At 39.7% G+C, this 21,810-nt stretch overlaps 1 protein-coding gene across 7 annotated transcripts in view; it reads left to right on the top strand.

Annotated features, from left to right (window-relative positions):
* Positions 1 to 20,490, top strand: part of anks1b (ankyrin repeat and sterile alpha motif domain containing 1B) — a 155,665-nt gene extending 135,175 nt beyond the window's left edge. For 5 of the 7 annotated variants that reach the window (XM_053515971.1, XM_053515944.1, XM_053515979.1 and 2 more), the window contains 9 exons: positions 5,239 to 5,346; positions 6,618 to 6,803; positions 7,235 to 7,360; positions 11,745 to 11,816; positions 12,880 to 12,966; positions 13,108 to 13,245; positions 15,149 to 15,316; positions 18,048 to 18,139; positions 19,165 to 20,490. In XM_053515971.1, coding sequence (XP_053371946.1) covers positions 5,239 to 5,346; positions 6,618 to 6,803; positions 7,235 to 7,360; positions 11,745 to 11,816; positions 12,880 to 12,966; positions 13,108 to 13,245; positions 15,149 to 15,316; positions 18,048 to 18,139; positions 19,165 to 19,213 — 1,026 coding nt within the window. In that variant the 3' untranslated portion in view covers positions 19,214 to 20,490. Of the gene's footprint in view, positions 1 to 5,238; positions 5,347 to 6,617; positions 6,804 to 7,234; positions 7,361 to 11,744; positions 11,817 to 12,879; positions 12,967 to 13,107; positions 13,246 to 15,148; positions 15,317 to 18,047 lie in introns of all 7 variants that reach the window. The other 2 variants (XM_053515954.1, XM_053515962.1) reach the window with 2 other exon arrangements.
* Positions 20,491 to 21,810: the final 1,320 nt, after the last annotated feature.

Below are 21,810 nucleotides of genomic sequence, written 5' to 3'. Positions count from 1 at the left end.
CTGAGAAGTTGAGGAGAACGTTAAACAATTATTAATTATATTATGGCTGTCAAGTGATTAAAAAATTATCTAATTCATCTAAATTTCAGCAATTTTGGCTGTGATAGTAACACAGAGGTAGTTGTGATTGCCACCTGAAGTCTGGTGATCCCCAGTCAGCGCAATATATTCAGCTCATGCCACATCATCTCCTTCTGTTCTCGGTGCTGTAAAGCTGTTGGATTTTGGACACGGTTGTGCTTCTGGATGGCAGCGTGTAAGATAATGCCAGCTTCAAAACCTCCAGACCTATAAAACAAAATGTGGTCTGCAGTGTATTGCAATTCATTTTTCGGTGGATTTAGTTTGTCTGTCACAGGTAGACACAGGTAGAGTTTGCATCCGAGGCTGGCTGCTAGCAGTAACATCAGGGGCTGTGCTGAGTTTAGACCTACGTATTTGTTGCTACATGCCTCGTCTTGAAGCACTTCAATGGTACAAAAATACCTTACTCTGTGCTCTTAATAACAGTTCTATCTGGGTGTCTGAATGTTCCATTCACGGAGCCTAGCAGCATCCTTCAACGATTTCAATCATGCATTCAGTCATGCCTCAAATTACCCCACAAAACGTGATTGATCACTTTTATGGGTTGTTTTTGCTGTAATTAATCAAAATTAATGGTTTTTTTTTTGACAGCCCCATTTTTAATATAAACCTCCCACAAATTTTTCAGCACTGCTTTATTCATTTTTCAGCAAAGCTTAGGAATGTGTTCCATAGGCATCATGTTCAAACTAAATCTTCAGATTCACTCAGTAAGGCTATAAGGATGTTATACAGTAGTTCAGGCTACAATCAGGTCATGTTTTTAAACTTTTAAGTTGTTCTGGTATGGTGGGTGTAAAAGGGAGTAGGGTGATAGAATCATCTTACTGAGGTTGTCTGTATTGTTTCCCTGTTAATAAAGTGTTGGCACACAATGTACACTTCCTACTAGGGAAAATTGAATCTGTAAACTAAAAAATCAAATGAAAACTAGTTTTAGTATTTGTTCCAAATGTTCTTCTAAGATATCTAAAAACACTGATTTAAAAAAATCTAATAAAGCAAGAAGGTTGGAATTCCTTCCCGAATAATCCTCCTCCACCATGTCTGGCAGGGAGCACACCTGGTTCTGTAGGTGGAACACACCCATTGCTGTAGGGCGAATAAAAATGAATAGATACTAGTTCGCAAATTCCAAGTGAACACAAGTTTCTGAGCGTTTTTCCTTTTTTTTTTTTTTTTTTTACTGATTTGGTTCACACTGAATTAAAAATAGAAACTTTCAAACCTGTTTCTCCATCTGTGAAGCCATGATTAATCCAGCCAACACACAATCTGCACAAATCTTATTTCAGTCTCTTACAGACTGCATACAGCTTCTACTTCCTCATGTCCTGAATCTTAGTGGCTCTGAAATGAAGCCAGTGCTTCTCTCTTTGCCCTAAATGTAGCTCTCGTCTACATTATACAGCTTAACTTTGCTTTGCAGGTCTGTGTAAATTTTACACATAGCAACAGATCTGTCTGTATAGTTGCTAGGTAACTGCCTGACTCTGCTTCCTCTCTGGTTTCGTTCACTTGGTCAGGATGCACTGGTTCTAAACGCAGTCGCTGAATTATTACCATTATAAATGGGTTTAGGGTTGGAGCCAAGTCCTGATTGTGCACACAGCCAGGTTTGAACAGCAATGGATCCATCCATTAGAGAGCTGAGGGTGAGAGCGGAAAAAAATGTCCGTCCCTGAATTAGATCCATGCATCCATTTACATAGACTTTAATGAGTGTTTCCTTCATAAATATAATGGATCTAATGAAAAAAAGATTGATCTAAATCAAGCGAATGCTTTTACACTTAAAAAGGTCGTGATGCTGGGAGAGCAGCCCAGTAGCATGTTGATTTATTGCCACTTATTGAAGTCAGGGTTGACGAGACTGTACCAAGTCCCAAGAAGAAATTCCAAGGTGACGATCACTTTCTGTGTAAGAGGTCAAGGAGTTAGCAGAGGTTTTGACAGTAGCCTTGTCTGTGAAGTCAATCCAGGACCAGGATGAAATCTTTTATAGACATTTCCTGTACACTTAGCTGCAGTAAAACATTTAAACGATGAAAAGGTTTTAAAAGAATGCAGTACATCCGTGATCAATGAACCTTGTTGGAGGTGGGTTGGAGCCCACTGCAGTTGTTCCTGTGAATATTTAGAGGATGGATAGCCTGATCTTTAAAAATCGATGTCAGGGACTTCTGAAAGAGACACTGTGGGAGATGTCTGTGGGAACGGCACACACAATCATCGCCACATCCCCTGTTCAGTCCTGACCTCTCTCCAAGCCATTTTCATGTTTGGGTCATGAAAAGAGTTTCTGGGAGTTCCTGGGAGGCCAGCGTTTCATGAAAAACAGGCAGTCTTATAGTCCGATAGTGAAACACGAGATCAGAAGTAGTTTTACTTTACTTACTGTGTTCTGCTATTCTCAGTGTTCTGTTATTCCATCAAAAGTCCCCGCATATTTTATGAGTCAGTGGGCACAAATGATACAGTACAAACTTGTTGAATGCGGTTTAAGCCCCAGAGTTTGAAGCCAGTCAGACTGCTCATGTTTCTTTGAACCCAGACTGAAGGATTGAGAAAAAGTAATTGAAATACGGAGTAACAGTAGGATATTGTGGCGTTCTATAAAGGAAAAGCATGCTGAAGGGAGATAAAGAGAAGCACGAGTGAGGGAGTTCATGTTTGCTAGGTCATTAAAGGTCTGGCACTCCAATGGTGCAGCAAGCGCAAACAAAGCTGCTTTCATATTTGTCCCACCAGGCAGTGTGTGAGATCAGCCAGGCCACGGTTAGCTGAGAGCTTTTGGTCCATTGCTATGATCGAGATGAACCCTACAGTAAATATCCCTCAAAAACTTCCTTTACCAAATGTATTCTATATTTAGATTAACCTCAACGTTACTCAAGCCTCAATTTTATACTCCATCGTTTAGGAATGTGCATGTAAGTCACTGTAATATTGATTTAGATGATAGTGTAAGATTTTATTAAAGATCAGTATTAAACACTAACGTTGTATTTACAATTCATCGCTTTTTCCTTTCATGATCTGCCGTGTCAGTTTCTGTACCTATGGCGTTGAAGAACCTCTCAGTGTTCGTTGTAGTTCATTCTCTAATCGGATCTGCTCTGCTTCATGCTTTCACATCTACTGAGATTAAATTATCATCTTAAATCTAAAACCCCTCCAATTACTTTGCAGAAAGCCTGCACACCTTGTCTTCAGTCTACAGTCGTTTAAAGGCTAGTGATCGAGACAGTCATTTGCCTTTAAGCCCTACAAAATCAAGGAATTAAAAATAAAGACTGGTGAAGGAGATCAGGTTTTTAAATGAATGTGATGCACATGTAGCATAAAATCTAATATATTCTTAACATTACCAGTACACTCACACGTTAAATATAATACTGGGTTCATGAAATAATGTGTATAGGCTAATACATGTGGGATTTTAGTAGTTCTCTCTGAGGTCACACTAATTAATTCATTAGCTGCTGGTGTATTGATTTCGTAGTATATTTAGTGTCAGCAACCTATTTTTATCTCATTATTCATCTGAGCAGTTGAGGGTCAGGTGCCTTGCTCAAGGGCCCAACAGTGGCAACTTGGTGATGGTAGGGTCTGAACTCAGGACCTTCTGATCAGTAGACCAACACCTTTACCACTGAGCTCCCCATGCCCCTGCACTTTCTGTGTTTTCTGTTTTATATTTTTTTTTATTAAGGAGTGAATATTTATGGAGAACAAATGACTCGGTTTGCTCTAATAAAGTGCACTGGCATGGAAGTATATAATCAACCAACGAGAGTGCCTTAATAAAAAAAATGTAACTAAATTTTTTGGAAAATGTTTTATAGCAGTTAAGGTTCGGCAGTGTTTCTCTTTTTCATTTATCATAACACAATGAGATGCTCCTGATGAGAGAGTAAGAGAGAGAGAGAGCTGAGATAATATCCTTCTAATCATCAGTCTTAATAATGCGCTCACTTACTCTCACTCAGTGTCAAACCCTATCCAAAAATGGAGAACCTTTGTTTTGTTTTTTTACCAGACAAAAGAACCATATTTAAAAAAGTCACGTGTTGTAAGATTGTGATTTTTATGTGGCATGTTGGAGCTAGATCTATTTTCCTTCTGATTAATAACAGAAGTGGTTTTCTTGTGGCCATGCAGCTGTTAAATCCCAATTTTGTGGATTTTTGTCTCATTGTACAGTAACTGCGAATGCTTTTACTTATACTATTCAACTTAGCTGTGATGTCTACTGTTCATTTTTTAATTATAAGATTGTACATACTGTATATAATGTGTTGGACAGCTCTTAATTCTGATCACTGCAAATCTTCTTAGTTGTTTTCTTTGATCGATGCAGGATTATAATTTTACCCTCCTGAAACAGTGACTTTTTTTTGACACGGTGGTGTATGTCTATGTGGACTAAAGAGTGTATACAGTACATGTGGCCAGTTAATGCCAAAGTAGTCCAACTGTGAGCCATCCTGACATTCTCCCTATAAATATCCCCCACTTCAGAGTAAGTATGTAGAGATTGGTTTAGTCTTGTTGACTTATTTTCCATTATTAAATTTTCTAAACTGATGGCTACTGTATGTCCATGCATGTATACCCATTTTAATGTTTATAGTAAATACACCTCACATACTGTAAGTCTGTAAAGCACTAATCAGTCTGGCTTAATTCCAGAATTAGTGCAGGATTTGACTGGCTGATTTGGACGTGCTAATGGATTTGTATTTTGTTGAAAATGACTATGGCTACGGAAAATGGCACGGATTGATATATCACAGCTTAGGTGTATATGTCAGTGCTACATGACAGGTGTGAGGTTTAATGACAAGTTATTACATTACTGCATTACCAAGGGGACTCAGAAGGTGTTCAGCCAGTGACAACAGACTATTTGCTCCAGTCATCCATTCAGACTTTTCAGGAGGCATTAAAATCAAGCATCTTGGTGATGATCATTTAACAGTAGGTGAGAGTAATTTAGAGTAAATAGTACAAAAATGTAATATAGAGTAACACCACCAGAAATGGTCCAGGATAAAATCTCAGTAGATCAGCGTTGAAGAATCATTTGAACACTTGTGTTCGCCTCGTTTTTCTTCTCACTTGTTGCTTCTGATTTTCTTTCCTTAGGTTCTTAAGATCGGCTTGATAGGACATAGAAAAAGAATTCTGGCATCGCTTGGGGACAGACTACACGAAGACACTCCGCAGAAACCTCCACGAGCGATTTCCCTCAGGGTCAGTATGACGGAGACACAATACTGTACTAATGACTGAAAGATAAAAAACAGTTTTGTTAATAATGACATAAGGAAATGTGGAAATCAAGTACTGTCTATATGCACCTCTCTCACTTTCCCTCTCTCTCCCTCTCACACACACACTCTTACTCTTTCACTCTTGCTCTAGTATTAGGCCTGTAGTTCTGTCGTTAGGAACACATTTCCCTAATACTCTCATCTGTGGGGAAAAAAAGTGCAGACCTTTTTTCTTACTTTGACATTAATTACATCTACAGTGGAAAGTGCATGCTCCAGAACTTGCCTTTGCAATCCTTTATACACTGTACTTCTTTTACAAATGAACCAAGGACGAATATCCCCCTTTACTCATAATTGCACATTTTGGATGGTCTCATTGTACATTTAGTGCCAGAGCCATGCACTCCTTTATTGTGCGGACGTTCACGATGTTGCCATCCTATCATGTGGCTCATTCCAGCGTCCTAAAGAGAGCACAAGGCTTTTCGTTGTTTTAACTGTGAAATGTCTCATCTATATATATGAGGGACATTCGAGTCAAATCAGCACTTTAAATATCTGGTGATTGAAGGCATAAACGACATCCACAGAAACCTTCAAGCCAAGTACAGTAAAAATGATGAGACTCGAATGTCCCTCATATATACAGTATAGATGAGACATTTTGCAGTCAAAACAACGAGAAGCCTTGTGCTCTCTTTAGGAACATTCAAGGAGTTCCTGGGAGGCCAGCATTCTAGACACGAGGCAGGCATTATGGCTTGGGTATAACGAGAAAACTTTCTACGGTATTCAAGCACTTGTGAAACCCAGGGATAAGTGCATTAGTGTAGCGGGGGATTACATAAAGAAACAAAGGTAGTTTTTACTCTCATAATTGGTCTTGAATGCCCATTAAATGTTATCGATATTTACTCACCGTTTATTTACTTCCTGAAGTGTATCATTGCTTCATACATGTACATGTACAGTATAGTGCTTGTGGGGTATCAAATCTCTTCTTAGCTCAATAAATTACTTGCACTTGCAAGTGAACATCTTCAGTACATGTAGCCTTAAGTAGGCTCCTTCTGAGTAATCACTAGAGATTACTTATCTGCCCATACGCGGTGATGATTTAATACAGCTTTTAGTGAAACGCTATTTGCGTTCACGCAGATAGTTATTTAAATAGTGACACTAATGTTTGCATCCGCTATTGATATTAATGCTAACGTCACCACCTCTGGTGTGTACGTTTCTGTTTAGGAGCCCAGTGGGAATCACACTCCTCCTCAGCTCTCGCCATCTCTAAGTCAGGCTTATCCCAACGCCGGCTCACTCGACGTGCAGCACCTCATCATGCAGGCAGACGCCAGACGCAGACGCAATGACAACTACTTCGAGGATGTTCCACGCTCCAAACTGGAGAGACAGATGGCACAAGTCAGTATGGTGAGTGCATAATAATTCAGGTTAGGATCACTGTAGGATCCTTCTTGGATCAAAGTAGGTCTCTGCAAGTCTGGGATTTATCTACTGTATAAAACATTACTTATTTTATTATTTTTTGAGAATGGTAATCACATCCCCTTTTCTTCGTCCTTGTCTTTTGTATGCCTTCGCTCTTTATGGTCCTGATAGAGACCTTATCAGCGGATGCACTCACTTCTGTTCGTTAAGGCTGTGTGTGTGTTTCGGTGTGATTACTTAATCTGAACGCTCTAACACTTGTCTCTGTGTGTACTCACACCGACGATATTAATAGGAACAGGACATAGCTATATATCCGAGGACAAAAGTAACACTAGAACGTATCATCCGCGCTTGTCTTGGTGTACCTGCTGTAATCCTGCTCCAACCGTTTGCTGATTCTCTGTTTTCAGCAAGGGGAATGGTGTGAACCAATCACATTACGACCTCCCAATGAGGCGACATCATCCACTCCTGTACAGTACTGGCAGCACCATCCGGAGAAGCTCATATTCCAGTCCTGTGACTATGAGGCATATGTAAGCATGTTGCACATGTGTATAAGTATGTGTGTGTGGATATGTGTGTGTGTGCGTGCGGATGTGTGTGTGTGTGTGTGTTCCAGAGTAATTCTATTTCATGGATTGTAGTGTGTTTGTGTTGTCTTTATAATAATGTTGCAAATTTAGCTGTTTCTTTACCAATATTTGAACAATCAATTATTGATTAATCATTAATAATTAACACGCTTTTTTGTTGTCAATTTCAGTTATAGTTTAGCAGCAATTTCAACAATTCAGTTATGTGAGACAAATCAAAATGCTGCTTGTCTTTCTGTCACCGTTAAAAAAAAAAAAATCAATGCTGCTATCTATGCAATGTCCAGTATTGCAATCTGCCTGGGCTGCCTGAACAAGCGTAATATATCTGTAAGCTCATGGAAAAATATGCAAAACAAACAGCAGTTAATATGTTTCTAATCAATTAAGTTCTTAACAGCAAGTAATCCAATAATGATTATCATTAATATTCCTGTCTATTAGGTATAATAACAGAATGGCAGACTGAAATTTCTTTATTATTTTGAAGGTGTTTGGTTTATATTTAAAGTCATCGACTAGAAACTACAAGTCTGAATCGCTAAATTCATTTATTCATTCATTTTCTACACTGCTCATCCTGTACAAGGTCGCGGGAAGCTGGATCCTTTCCCAGGAGATTTCAGGCACAAGTCCTGGTGCCAATCCATTGCAGGGCACACGAGTACACACACAATCACATTACCAGCAATTTGGCAAAGCCAGTTAGCGTACTCTGTATGTGGGAGGAAACCCAGCGAACGCGGGGAGACCGTGCACACGCCATGCACACGCAACGCACATAGACCTGAGGTGGGAATCAAACCATCGACCCTGCAGGTGCCAGGTCCAGTGCTAACCACTATGGCACTGTTCAGCCATCAGTCTAAATGATATTTGTTTAATGTTTATAACACAGCTAAAATTCATTAAGGACCAGCTACATGATGGGATAGTGTCCACCATCGCTCATTAATGCGGAACCTTTAATATTTTTTTTGCCTATAAATGATACACTGTTGTTAAACATGGTTTTGCTTTCTTTCTTGTAGAGTAGACTTCTTACTGGACTGTAATGCATGCCACATTGGTTCATGGTTCAGAAATACAGTCAGAACTGAAGCCAGTTATTTGTTTATTTGTTTACATTTGTTTGACTTAAATAACCTAATTACTTATGTTCAAGCTAGTTTCCAGTCTCGTTAAAAAGGGAAAAAAAGAATGTGCATGGTTTACTCTCCACCTCTTTGGGGACTTTTATTATAATAATTCATTAGCTGTATAAAATTAATTAAAAAGAGATCTGTACTGAAAGAGACATCCCTTCTCACGAGATATCCCCGTCCATAGACATTTACATTAAGGTTTATTGCTCTTGACTCAGAGCGACTTGCATTCATCTCATTCATTCAGCTGAACAGTTATGGGTTATGTTAACCTTTATATGTCACATACAGTATACATTACTGCACAGTGACATTCTTTCTTTATATATCCCTGCTTGGGTCAGAGCACAGGGTCAGTCATGATACAGTGGCCCTGGACTGGACAGAGTTGCTCAAGGGCTCGTCAGTAGCAGCTTGGCTTGGTGGAGCTGCAGTGGCCCAGAGCCTTAACCCTCTGATCTACAGCACCACTGCCCACTAAGTGTCTGGCTCACAGTGGCACCGTGGTGGTGCTGGTATTTGATCTCAGGACCTTTTGATCTGAAGGCCATCATCTGGTCCACGTTCATGGATAGTCAATAAGGGTGCAGTGGTGGCTCAGGTGGTAAAGCCTTAGGCTTGCTCTTTGCAGGATCGGGAGGTTAGAGCACTTTGGGCACAGACTAAATCCTGTGCCAATAACTTGCAGGTGGAATGATCTCTGTTGCAAACCCACAGAAAAAGATTTTAAAAATCCTTCGTTTCTTCGTTAACATTATATGTTTTATATTTCATACTCAATGATATTCTCAGGCTTCATCATGTTTGTCTGTGAAGTTCATCAAGCTTCCATGTGTGCGGTTAAGCCTCCTCATAGCACCTGCAGGTGTTTGTTTTCTCTGCAATTATGTCATTTTATTTGCTGACAGCCATCAAGCGTCTTTAATTATGTTAAATGTCTAAATAGAGCATGCACAATTTTAGTATTACCTCCTTACCACACATGCATAATTCAACTGTTAATATGGCCGTGTGTCTATACGTACAGCATCTTGTGCTTTTAATGTGTGTACCAAAAATGGTGGGCTTTTACTTAGAAGTAAGACAGTGAGGGAGATAAGAGAGGAGGAGGAGGAGAGAGAGAGAGTGTGTGTTTCTGTGGTGAATAACAGTATTTCTCTGTTCAGTTAAAGTGGCGGCCTGTTTTTCAGCTTCTCTCCATCCTGAAGTAATTTTAGCTAGAGGTTACATAAAGCTGCTCTGTTACCTAGCAACAGCCCTGCGAATCTGGTTGGTCTGTTTGCCCACACGAGCAGCGATGCTGGAATTGTAGATCATGACCATGTTAAACTCATGTAAATTTGATTGGCCTTGGGACAGGCGAGTAGAGTTTCTGATATGTCGCCGAATCACAGATGTCTGGATGGAAGATGGAGGGATAAGAGGCGGATGAAGAGATCAAAGATGGGATCAGACAAAAAATCTAAATATTTAAAAACATAATCTCTTTTCATTTATAAAAATGAAAGTGTTGATTAGTACTGTGGCATTAACGAGTGCCAAAAGGACCGTAAAGTCTGTGAACCAGTGCAGTGCGTGTGTGTGCATGCGTGTGTGTGGGCTGCAGACAGTAATTCATCTGGACAGCATGTGTAAGTGAGGGAAGCTACACCCCATGCTGGTAGCAGCCTACAGTGCCTCTGTAAACAGCATTTTAATCTCATCAGGTTTCATCTCAGCAGCACAAAACCTGACAGCTGCATTTCCACAGACAGCGGATAGAGAGGAAGAGAGGGATTATAAAGGGAAATATTCTGTGTTGTTGGCTGATAGGAGATTTCTATAAACGCTTGCTTTATTAAATCAGCCCGAGACAACGTCAAGACATCGTTACTTTTGAACCGTAGAATGACATTACACATCTGAGCAGTTGAGGGTTAAGGGCCTTGTTCAAGGGCCCAACAGTGGCAACTTGGTGGTTGTGGGGTTTGAACCTGGGATCTTCCGAACCGTAGTCCAATGCCTTAACCACTGAGCTACCCCTGGCTCCCAGGGTAGCTAACTACCATTCGCACCATGTCAGACCACATTCATGGTCCCTTAAGTTTCTAACAGAGATATTAGAGATATTATAATCTGATATTTAAACAGATGCAATAGCTTCCCACATACTGTGCATGTATCTCACATCATGTGTCTCGTATTATTGTAGCAGTACCTCTCTGCTCTTCTGAAGTATTACCATGAAGTGAGTCATAGCTCCCAAATTACTCTACTGTTGTGTTCACACAACATCTAAACTGCATCATCCAGTCCAGTTTCTCAAAACATCACCATGGTGACTGGAGCATTACGGAAATATATTTTAGATGAAGTGTGTTGAAGCCGATCATTTTGTAACGATCAGTCCTTCATAGGTGTCCCAAGATTACGTACAGTAGTCAGTTTTGGTCTGACATAACTTCATCGAAACGGCACGTTGGCTTAGTGGTCAGCACTGTCGCCTGGCACCTACAGGGTCGTGGTTTTAATCCCATCGCGAGTCTGTGTGCATGGAGTTTGGGTGTTCACCCCGTGCTTGATAAGTTTCCACCACATACTTTGGTTTTCTCCCACAGTCCAAAGACATGCTGATTAGGTTAATTTGTGTTCCCAAAGTGCCTGACACCCCTGCGACCCTGTACAGGATAAACGGTATTAGAAGAATACATTTTTGTCAGTTCTTCTGGTAGAAAACCATTCGATATTTACAGAAGACTTCAAGCACAGTATGATGAGGAGGCTCTTGCCCACAGTAATACAAGTCACAGAACATTTTGGATAATGCTGTAAATCCGTGAGTGACGATCCTAGCCGATGTGGCTTAGAGCACCTTGCAGTCATTCCTGTGGACATTAAGCAAGTTTCTAACTTGATGGTTTACAGGCACAAGTGAAATGCAATAGGAGATTAAATAGAGAAATAAAGCTTGTTTTTACTTTCATAACTGTGTTCTGTTGTTCTGCACATTCAAACGTCCTGGTTTGACTTGAACGGCCATCGTACTGTACATACAGTAAATACAAGCAGACACTGGAGAATTTGTGGTGTTGATAAATTTATGCCACCAGCCATGTCAGTTCAGTCTCCATTAGATTAGATGTAGGATATTAAAACAAGGTCTTCCTTTCTGGTGATTTTCTTTTCTTTTCTTTTTTCAGTATCTGGGTTCCATGCTTGTAAAGGAGCTGAGGGGAACAGAATCCACACATGACGCCTGCGCAAAGATGAGGGTAAGGTTTGTGATTATGTAGAAGACTTCACAACAGAAACATGTCCTATGCTTCTGAACAACCTTTTTTTTTCGGAATGGACCGGGCTCCACACATAGCTACACCAAATGGTTAATGATGGCGATGAACCCTCTGACCTTTAACCTGGAATTTTTTCTTTCCCTTTCTCTTATAGTGTGTCATGTGGTGGATTTTGTGTTTTTGGGTCTCATTCTATCTTTTTCTTTTTCTTACTCATTTTGTCTGTCCATGTAATTTTTGCGCTCATGTATTTTCCTCTAGCTACATAAGCAAGACATTTTCTTGTTGCATGTGCCTTGCTGTCTTTCAGTCCGTCTTTCTGACTCTCTGTCCCTCTCTATCTCCCTCTCTTTCTTAGATCTCTGTTGCGAAGCTGATTTTGACAGGTCCAGGACAGTTTAAACATGCTGAGGCAAAGATAAACGCTGACCGAGAAAAAGAAACAGATAAAGAATAATAAAACACCTAATATATAACTGTCAGATAGCTTACATGGTGTACAAAGTGGGAGGGAAAATTCATTCTGACCCGTTTAAAAATGAGTCGCGTACCCAGGAGATTTGATTTTATAAAGCATGCGCTTTGTAAAGATAATATATTCAGGGGAATGTCTTTGGGGTTTGGTAAATATTCTCTGAAATGCTTATGGACTGGGTTGGCTTGTTTTGCAGTGGAAAATTGGGGCACTTTTTTGGGACATTAATTTCTTTCGCAAAAGGGGAGCGGAATAGTATGACATTCTGAATTAAAATGGTAATTTAGGGGTTTGGTATGTAGGGTTTGGGTCTTATGTAGAGGTACATGGGTTATAATTTTCAACATTTGACAGTGTGGGGGATCCAGAGGCAGTTGTGCTAGATTTGGGGTGTAGGGCTAAAGGCGTTATAATGTGCTAGGTAGATTTTGGGGTGTAGACAGCACAACTCGCCTCATGTTAGTTTTTATGCATCATGTCTGAAACTCTGTTCTGGGTTGAGTAGGAAAGTTTGGGGATTCATGTCTGGGTGGCTCTATGATTTTCTTCTCTTGTCTTCTCTACAAGAAGTCTACGGAACAAATGAAGAAAGTCCCTACCATTGTTCTCTCAGTCTCTTACAAAGGAGTCAAGTTTATTGATGCAACAAATAAGGTGAACAGCAGCCTTCCATTTAATCTTTTCCCCTTTTATCCCTAACAGTCATGACACATGACATAGCAGACGCCATGTGAACTATCAAGTCATTTTCTCCCTTTTTTTTTTCTTCTTGTTCTCTCCCTCTCCCCTGTGCAGAACATCATAGCCGAGCATGAGATTCGGAACATCTCATGTGCAGCGCAGGATCCTGAGGACCTCTCCACATTTGCCTACATCACCAAAGACTTGAAGTCCAGTCACCACTACTGCCATGTGTTTACAGCTTTTGATGTGGTTAGTAACATTTCTGTAACTATAGTACTGTGGGGACATCAAGCTAATAGTGTCGCAACTTTCTGATTCACACAGTCATTATAATAAAATGATAAACAATATATAAGTATTTATTTAGAATATATAAAGCTCTGTAGAAAGTTCCAGGTCTTCTGGCTCAGCTCACTTAACAGACACTGATGTACACACAGACACAAATACAGTATAAATAATACTATTGCGTTACACCTATAGCCTGAGGTTGTCAACATGTGAATGAATCACGGGGGGTTGAGCAATTCTGCGGTAACAGTCGACGTACAGTATCTCCGAAGCAATGCAAGACATGTTGAGCAGTGATACCATCCTATCTATAGGTATCTATACTTTCTACAATTATACTGTTGATACAGTTAATATTGCAGGATGGTATACGTATTATAAATGGAATGCTTAGTTACCCGAGGGATGTGCTACTTTTGTGATATAAGCTTGATATTCCATAAGTCCCAAAAAGAATAAACTTGAGATATGGAACTTCAAGTTGTAAATAGGCTCCCAAAGAAAATTCAGAGTCATAATATGTTTAATATTTATTATTAACCCACTGACAAACATAATGATTCATAAAAATGTTAATAAATTAGATACTTACCCAGTTACCCTTAACATTATTATTATCAATTTAATTATAAAAAACACACAAATATACCTATATATTGAAATATTTCTTTCCGACTGATTCATGGTGCCAAATTCTGAGTGATTTCGAGTGCCAAAAGCGTTACATTAGGAAGAAAAAAATCAAGATGCCAGGAGCCATGATATACAGTACATCATCATTATACGTTGCCTGTTGCATGTGTGTAGAAGAAAGATGGAGGTCTGCGTCTGTCTCCGACCATCCCTCTCTACGTTAATATGCTGACCTCACACAGTGATACTCCTCAGTTTCTTCTCTGTCTGTCTGAACCACCTGGTTTTACTTCTGTTTGTGCTCAGTTTAAATTTTTTTTTAAGGATGTCTCTTATGCTTTTTTTCGATGACAATTCAGTCCTCACCTTTAGCTTTGAGGATCATGCAGGTGTTATCAGACAGAGCGCTTATCCAGAGATACTGTATCAGCAGCATGGGGCAAAGCTTAGACAACACAACTGCAAGTTTTAAATAACAAATTGTACTTTCAAAAGTAGAGTAGTGTGTCAGGTAATGGAAACACAATCAATCAGCATGAGATGCCCCTGTGCAGACAGTAAATAAGAAAGTACAGTACCTGCGACATTCTTAAAGGGAGGACATCTCCCGATCAGCCTTAACAAATTGTCTTCAGTTGTCTTCTGTGTGTTCCAGGACTTTTGCTGTTGCTTAACTTGACAGTTAATTCCTTCTTTTTAAGAATGTTCCAAACCGCTGTGCTATCCACTCCAAATGTTATTTTTTCTATTTCTCTGATGGGTTTATCGATTTATTTATTAATTAATTTACTTATTTCAACCTAATAAAGCCATTAAGAACTTGCATAGACACACACCTCTTTGGTTCTCATGTTGAGAGTTCGGATGAACGGCTACCAAATGTAAATGGAACACTCAGAACCACCACCAGGTCTTTTATCTGCTGGATTAGAAGTGGACCGTGGAGTCAAGAAGGACCGGGCCACACATGGCCATACATCGGGTGGTCAGACATTTGTGAGCCCACAGAATGGGGGCGTGTATCCAAAAATGACTGTAATTCCTGAATGGTTAATGTCACACATCTTGGGTGTATAATTTCAAATCCAATGTGGTGGTGTACAGAAGCCAAAGATCATAAAACTTATCTCTTGCCTTACAAGATTTATGGACCTGGCTGTAAACTCCTTTAAAGCCCTTTTTTTTTTTTTTTTTAATGTTGACCTGTTTTTTATGTACATTTGTGCAGAATCTGGCCTATGAAATTATCCTGACACTGGGCCAGGCCTTTGAGGTGGCCTATCAGCTGGCTCTACAGGCCAGGAAGGGTGGCCACGGCTCGTCCACACTGCCTGAGAGCTTCGACAGTAAACCCTCCAAACCCATCCCCAAACCACGCTCCAACATTCGCAAATCTGTAAGTAATCAACAAACACTCTTGGACAGTCTTGTTCATTTTGCTCTTCTGTGCCTAGGCGCTTCTCAAACATTCCCTGTGTGTTAATGCTGTGGCTTATGTGTGCTGCTTTCTGTCTAAATCTGCATCTCCATGTTCCCTTCACCCTGTATTATGATTTGCTTTTGGACTGCACTTCACTGCTGATTGATGATTTTTGAAAAACGATGAAGTCTCGAAATAGAGTTCAGACATTTCAGTACTGTGTGCTACTGTGTGCAGTATCAATATTATATGGTCATATCATCCAGTTAGATAATGCTAGCGTTGGTAATGGCAACCTGTAAATATGCGGAAGATAAATATTGGATGGCAAAAAAATATTTTTGTCGTGTATTTAGGAGCTACATGGGTCTGTGTGTAGGCATATTGAATAAATCGGTAGTAATCAGAGGTTTGTGATATGGTGATAAAATATTGCATGTAACAATATGCGTTTAGAAATGTTGTAGTCGAAGTGATTTATTTTTTTATTTAAAAAATCTTTTAAAATGTAATTTTTAAAAATTGCGGACGGCTGATATACATGCAAAATCGATTTTGGGAGACATTTATTATATCAAACATTTTAAAGATAAAAAAAAAACAGCTGTACATGGTAATGCACATCATGTATAATTTTGTCGTATCTCCTACCCCTTACAGTGGATTGTTAAACAGTATTTATGAGACAATGTTTTGTTCTGTGTATGTCTTTTATCCATATCTTTTATTAATGTCTTTTATCCACCTGCCCCTGACATACTATTCCACTAACATACACACTTACGGACCCCTACGCACACACACACACACACACACACACACACACACACACACACACACACACACACACACACACATCCTACACCCCTGCCTCCCCAGAGTGTTAGAGTGACCTATTTTATGCGTTTATTTTTTACTTAAAACTGAAATAACTCATTTCTTTACAACATGTAACAATGATAAAGATGTATCTGCAAAACTGATGATATTGAACCATTTCCGCCCATCCTTCCCATGGCACACTTTTTTCCCAGGAGCACCTTTAGCTTTTGGCTCATTTCACCACAGTGCTCTAGGAAGCGCTATTGGGGTCTTTTCTGCCAGCTGGCATCAGACTCATCATGCAGCGTTCTTCCCAACGGCGCGCACCTCCGAAAGCAAATGAACAATAGGACACAAATAAATTAATTTATTCATCCAAAACATACAGTACAGTATACAGTATATTCCACACACCAGTGGCAGTTGATGGTTTTCAAGCTAGGGGAAGCACGGCTCATTCAAATAAAGTAGAACTTTCAGGTTATAAATCAGGTCAGCATTAAAATTTGGTCAATATGTGTCTAAGAAAAATCCACTTGAGCTGCAGGTGAACTAGGCGGCATGGTGGCTTAGTGGTCAGCACTGTCCCCTTGTACCTCTGGGGTGGGTTTCCTCCGGGTGCTCCTGTTTCCCATGTTGGTGTTCCCAAATTGTCCATAGTGTTTAAATATGCGTGTGAATGTTGACTGGAGGTCCTACCACTGTTGTAAATATGGGAATAAATACAACAGTCGCCGTTGCCCTTTAAAATCCTTAATATATGGCACATACTGTATACTGGGACAGTATATTAGCTGTTGTGCCATATATTATGTTTCTTAATATATGAAACAACAGTTAATTAGATTTATAAATATCATTTTAGAAATGAATACACCTAATCAAACAGGACATCATATTTACAATTCATTTACAGTATTTGCAAAGTATAAAGATAAAGTAACCTATTAGTAAGAAACTGTTCTGTGTTAGGCCACTCGCCTTATCCGCTCCTGGAGATTCCGGCTGATGCATCCAAGTTTGAGATGTCAGTTTCATCACACAAATATCAAATGCAGAATAAATGTGCCAGGTAAAAAGTGCACTTTCCATGTTAAACGCACTTGCCCACACTCATACATACCCACCATTAAGGGACTTAAATCCGGCCCTTATATCTAAAAGGCAACAGGAGATAACCATTAACCTGTTATATTACTATGAATAGTTTGTTGATATCGAATCACTGGCAAATCACCATGGTAATAACACACTCCATACCATGCAGTTAAACAGAAATAATCCACTCAAGCATGACGTGAATCACACCGCCTCAGTGTGTCGTATAAGCGAACAGTCTGTTAAGTGTTATTCCTTACTTCACTGTGATTCCCTGTGGAACAGGTAAAGGAACGACGGCATCGATCAACAAAAGACAGACTACATTGTGTATGTGGACATGTGTTCTTTGTGTGTCCGTGATCTTGTGAATGTGTGTGTACATTCATGTACAAGGCTATGTGTACCAAGTACAGAAGGACAGCAGTGTGATTGGTGGTTATAACTGATGGAATTGTTGGGAAGGTTTGTCTGTAGTATTTAAAGTACAATTATTTGTTTAAGAAATATGTGTATATTCATATACTGTATAAAATACAGATCTGACTATTAACACCACTTACTCAATTATCACAGTCTGGTATTTAAAAAATGGCTGTGTGCATTACTTACAGAAATAAATATTTTTTTTTATTGGCTATTTAATGTGCAAGCGTGTGATAGTGTGTCTACCAAAACATCTTGTGAAAACCTTCAGCATTCGTTTTCTGCTCCTCCTCCTCATTGCCCTCCTCAACTTCCTCCTCAGGCTGATGCGTATGCTCTCTAACTCTTGTCTCTAATGCAGATGGAGCAGCCTTCAATGGAGCAGAAGGGTCACGGCAATGTCCCGTGGATCGTGGAGCCAGGACAGGAAGCCAAAAGAGGAGTCAACACCAAGTATGAGACAACTATTTTCTAATATGCACCCACTGTCCGCTCCTGTCTGTGTGTGTGCCTTTCAGAGCACGCCCTCTAGAGGCCCCCCACGGAGCCATGGGCCCAGTGACCTTTGACTCGCCCGTGTCTCTCCGCCCCGGTCCGGTCCAGCCCGCCCCATTTTACCGTGGCCTCTGCATGATGTCGCTGCCGTGCTCTTTTTCTTTCTTTCTTTCTCTCTCTCTTTCTCTCTCTCTCTCTCTCTTTCTCTCTCGACCCCCCTTCCCTCAGCCCTCTGGCCAAAACACACCATTCACTCCGCTCTCATTCTCCTCAGAATATTAAAAAGGGGTTGATATGATGTTTTTTTTCTCCCATTTTTCCTTTGTCCTCCATTTAGCACTTTTACCAGACACACATCCTGACTGCTTGAATGAGGACTCTAAATCCATAATGCTGCTACAAGCTTGTAACTGCAGTGTATTTCGATGGGAGGGGGGGTCCACTTCTGTTCATCATCAGGCAGTGTGTAAGGCAGTGAGCCATTTAAGGGCAAGAAAAATGGGAACTGTATGACTACTACCCTGTAAGGACAGCGTAAAAATGGAGATAAGATTGTGGTTGGTTATTTTCTTTTGTTTGTTTGTTTGTATGGTTGTTTTTGTTTTGGTTCTTTCTTTTTTTTTGGTTCCCCTCCCCAGTGTGGTCTGTATTGGTCAACCTGGGGTTTGGCTTGCTCTAAACCATTTTTGCAGGTAAAATTGCATGTTTGAAATCAGGAAGTTCCATTTAGACCCACTCACTACGAACAGCGTGTTGAAAACCCTCGTTAAAGAACACTACTGTAATTGCATTGCCTTGTTTTTGGTTTGGCTTTGAATGCAAGCAGCCCGGAAACAGGCCCTTCGGCCCGCAGAGAGCATGTGTTCTGGCTGTGTTGGACCGGCGAAGGGGGCATCTGAGAGGCTTGTTTTTTCTTTTTTTTTTTTTTTTTTTCTTTTTTTTTTTGTGGACGCTCTGGATAAGTGATTTAATCTCATTTGCAGGGTAATGCCGGACTCCCATGTCTATTACTGTGGAAATCAAAGAATGTAGCCAGCCCCCAACATGGACCCTCTCACACACACATTGCAAAAATGGACATCAAAATACGGAGCCTATGAGTGGCACGGGACTACAAACATGGCAGAGCCTCTTGTGACTGAACTTTAAATATAAACCCTGGTGTGCGAAGAACTACTGGTGTGAACCTCTGGCTTTTCTATGCTATGAAGCACACATACGTGCTGCATACTTCGGTGGACTACGGAATGGCAGGGATGTGTTGAGCATGAATGCACACATTACGTTATTTCACTTCACTGGGCTCAGGCTCTGTTGCGTGGACTATGTTGTGTGAGGGAGAAGGTTGGGGGAAAGGCAATGTACCATGGGAACGGACATATACCATGGTTACTCATTTTGACAGACTTATTTTGCCCAGTTTCATAGATTATAGTACCAACACTGAGGCAAAAAGTGGACTATCTGGTTTGCCATGTTTTTACTTTTCACTCCTCTTTCATTTCATTTGGTTTGATAGTACATTATGAATATTATGCACAATGTGAATGGATTTTATTGCACTGGACAACCATGAAAGTGACGTGTCTCATGCCAAAATCACTACAGAATTGTTGTTGACAATGCCATGCAGATTAGTATTCATACTGGTAAAACATTTTAATGTCTAATATAATTCTATATTGCCATTATTCTAATCCTTAATTGACTATGTTATGATTAATTATTCTTATTTTAAATGTGCAATTCTTGTCTAATGTCGTCTTGATGTTATATTATTTTTATATGACATGTTGGACTTGAGAAGAATAGCCATCCTGGAAGATAAAAAACAATACTGTTGTAGAAGATGAGAAAACAGAACGTGTGAACGGCTCCACTCAATTTTGCTTTCAGGTGAAAAGTCCACCGTCTCTCATGGGGCTGAAACACAGATGATATGCGGATATTTTAACTATTTTAACTCAATGTAACTGTAGATTTTTTTTTGCAACAATATTTCTGTACATAAATATTTTCCTCAATCATTGTTCATATATGTAATGTAGTTTAACAAAAAAAAGGAAGAAAATAATAACAGAAAAAAAATGAAAATATCACACTGGTTAATATTGTACCAAATTTTCAAGGTCAAAGTGCGAGGTCTCACTGATGAATATATCAATTTAAATAACACTTGTGTGAGCACAGTGGAATTGCTAACATAAAATGTACATAGGCTTGGGCTTCCAGCAATCTGATTTTCTAAGTTTGACCCTTATTTATATCCTGGCAAAGCACATGGAATAAATCAGACTTGTACAACTGTTTCCTTTTGTGTGGCCTTTACTTTACCCTCATTTCCATCATCCTGTGTCTTCATGTCCTTTATTATACACCCGATCTAAACTTATATTATTCTTCATAGAAACAAAGCAAAATGGATTTATCAGTAGGATGTTTTTATATGGTTTTATATAATTTAAGCTTTACATCTAAATTATGTCTCTGAGTTTTGTTTTAACAGTCGTCTGTTCCAGAAAAAAACAGGAACAAATTCAGATGTTTTAAGTAAGAAGGAATGTATACGTTTATGTTTGGTGCAAAGGTTTTGAGACACCATTTGTTTGTTCATATTAAATTTAATGGAGTTGATTAAATTAAAGAAATTGGAACAAATGTTTTCTGTAACTGGCTACTAGGTGCCTAACGATACAGGCTAAAAATCAGTTCTACTGTATATGTAACAACCTCAGCAGCTACCTTATCTCCCCTCATCAGCATCAGCAGTATTCTAATTACCGGCCTGATCATCTGTCATCATCTGCACCTGTTTCCCACCGGTTCATGCCTTAAGCTGGATGCTTTTTTATGCTTGAATGATTTAGAAGTCACTGTGTGGCTTAACAAACAAAACACATTCCTCTGAAACTGCTCAGAACTGGACTGAAAATGAGAGACAAAAAGTCCCTCAGGAAGCCTGGAGAAATATTCTTGACAATCTTTATTGTAATTATGGGGTAAAGTTTCTTTAAATGATGCTTGGACATCCAGGACACTGCTGATATGAATATGTTGTTGGAAAGCATGGCAGAAAAAGGTCAAATATTATTATTTTTCAATTTTATATAGGAATAACTTCACCCTAATATCAGCTCAGTGTGGTCTGTATCATAGACTCAGGCAAGGACCTTTCATATACTGTATGTGCTCTGATAAGGATGCATATGTGTGTGTGTGTGTGTGTATTGTCACCCACAGGCATGATTAAAGTTGTGGTATTTGTTGCCAGGGAGCCTTAAACATTTTCTGCTTATTGCTCTGCGTAAGTGATGGATGAATCCATAAAATACATTACATGAAGTAGCAGAGTAACACAGAATGTGAAAAGGCTGATTGTTATGAGGCTGATACGCTGAGCATGTGTACTATTACAGTATATTACACGCTCATGTTAAGTGGGGTGGTATGGTGGCTTATTGGTTAGTACTGTCATCCTGCATCTCTAGGTTCTGGGTTCGATTCCTGAGGTCTGTGTGCATGCTCTTGCCGTGCTTTTTGGGTGTACTCCTAAGGTCAAAAGATTAGGCTAACTGGTGTTTCCAAATTGTCTGTAGTGTTTGTGTGTGTGTGTCCTGCGATAGATTGTA

Source organism: Clarias gariepinus, chromosome 2, assembly GCF_024256425.1.
Source record: "Clarias gariepinus isolate MV-2021 ecotype Netherlands chromosome 2, CGAR_prim_01v2, whole genome shotgun sequence".
Classification (NCBI taxonomy): domain Eukaryota; kingdom Metazoa; phylum Chordata; class Actinopteri; order Siluriformes; family Clariidae; genus Clarias; species Clarias gariepinus.
Note: the sequence above shows the minus strand (reverse complement) of the source record. Positions and strands in the feature narration are given on the sequence as shown.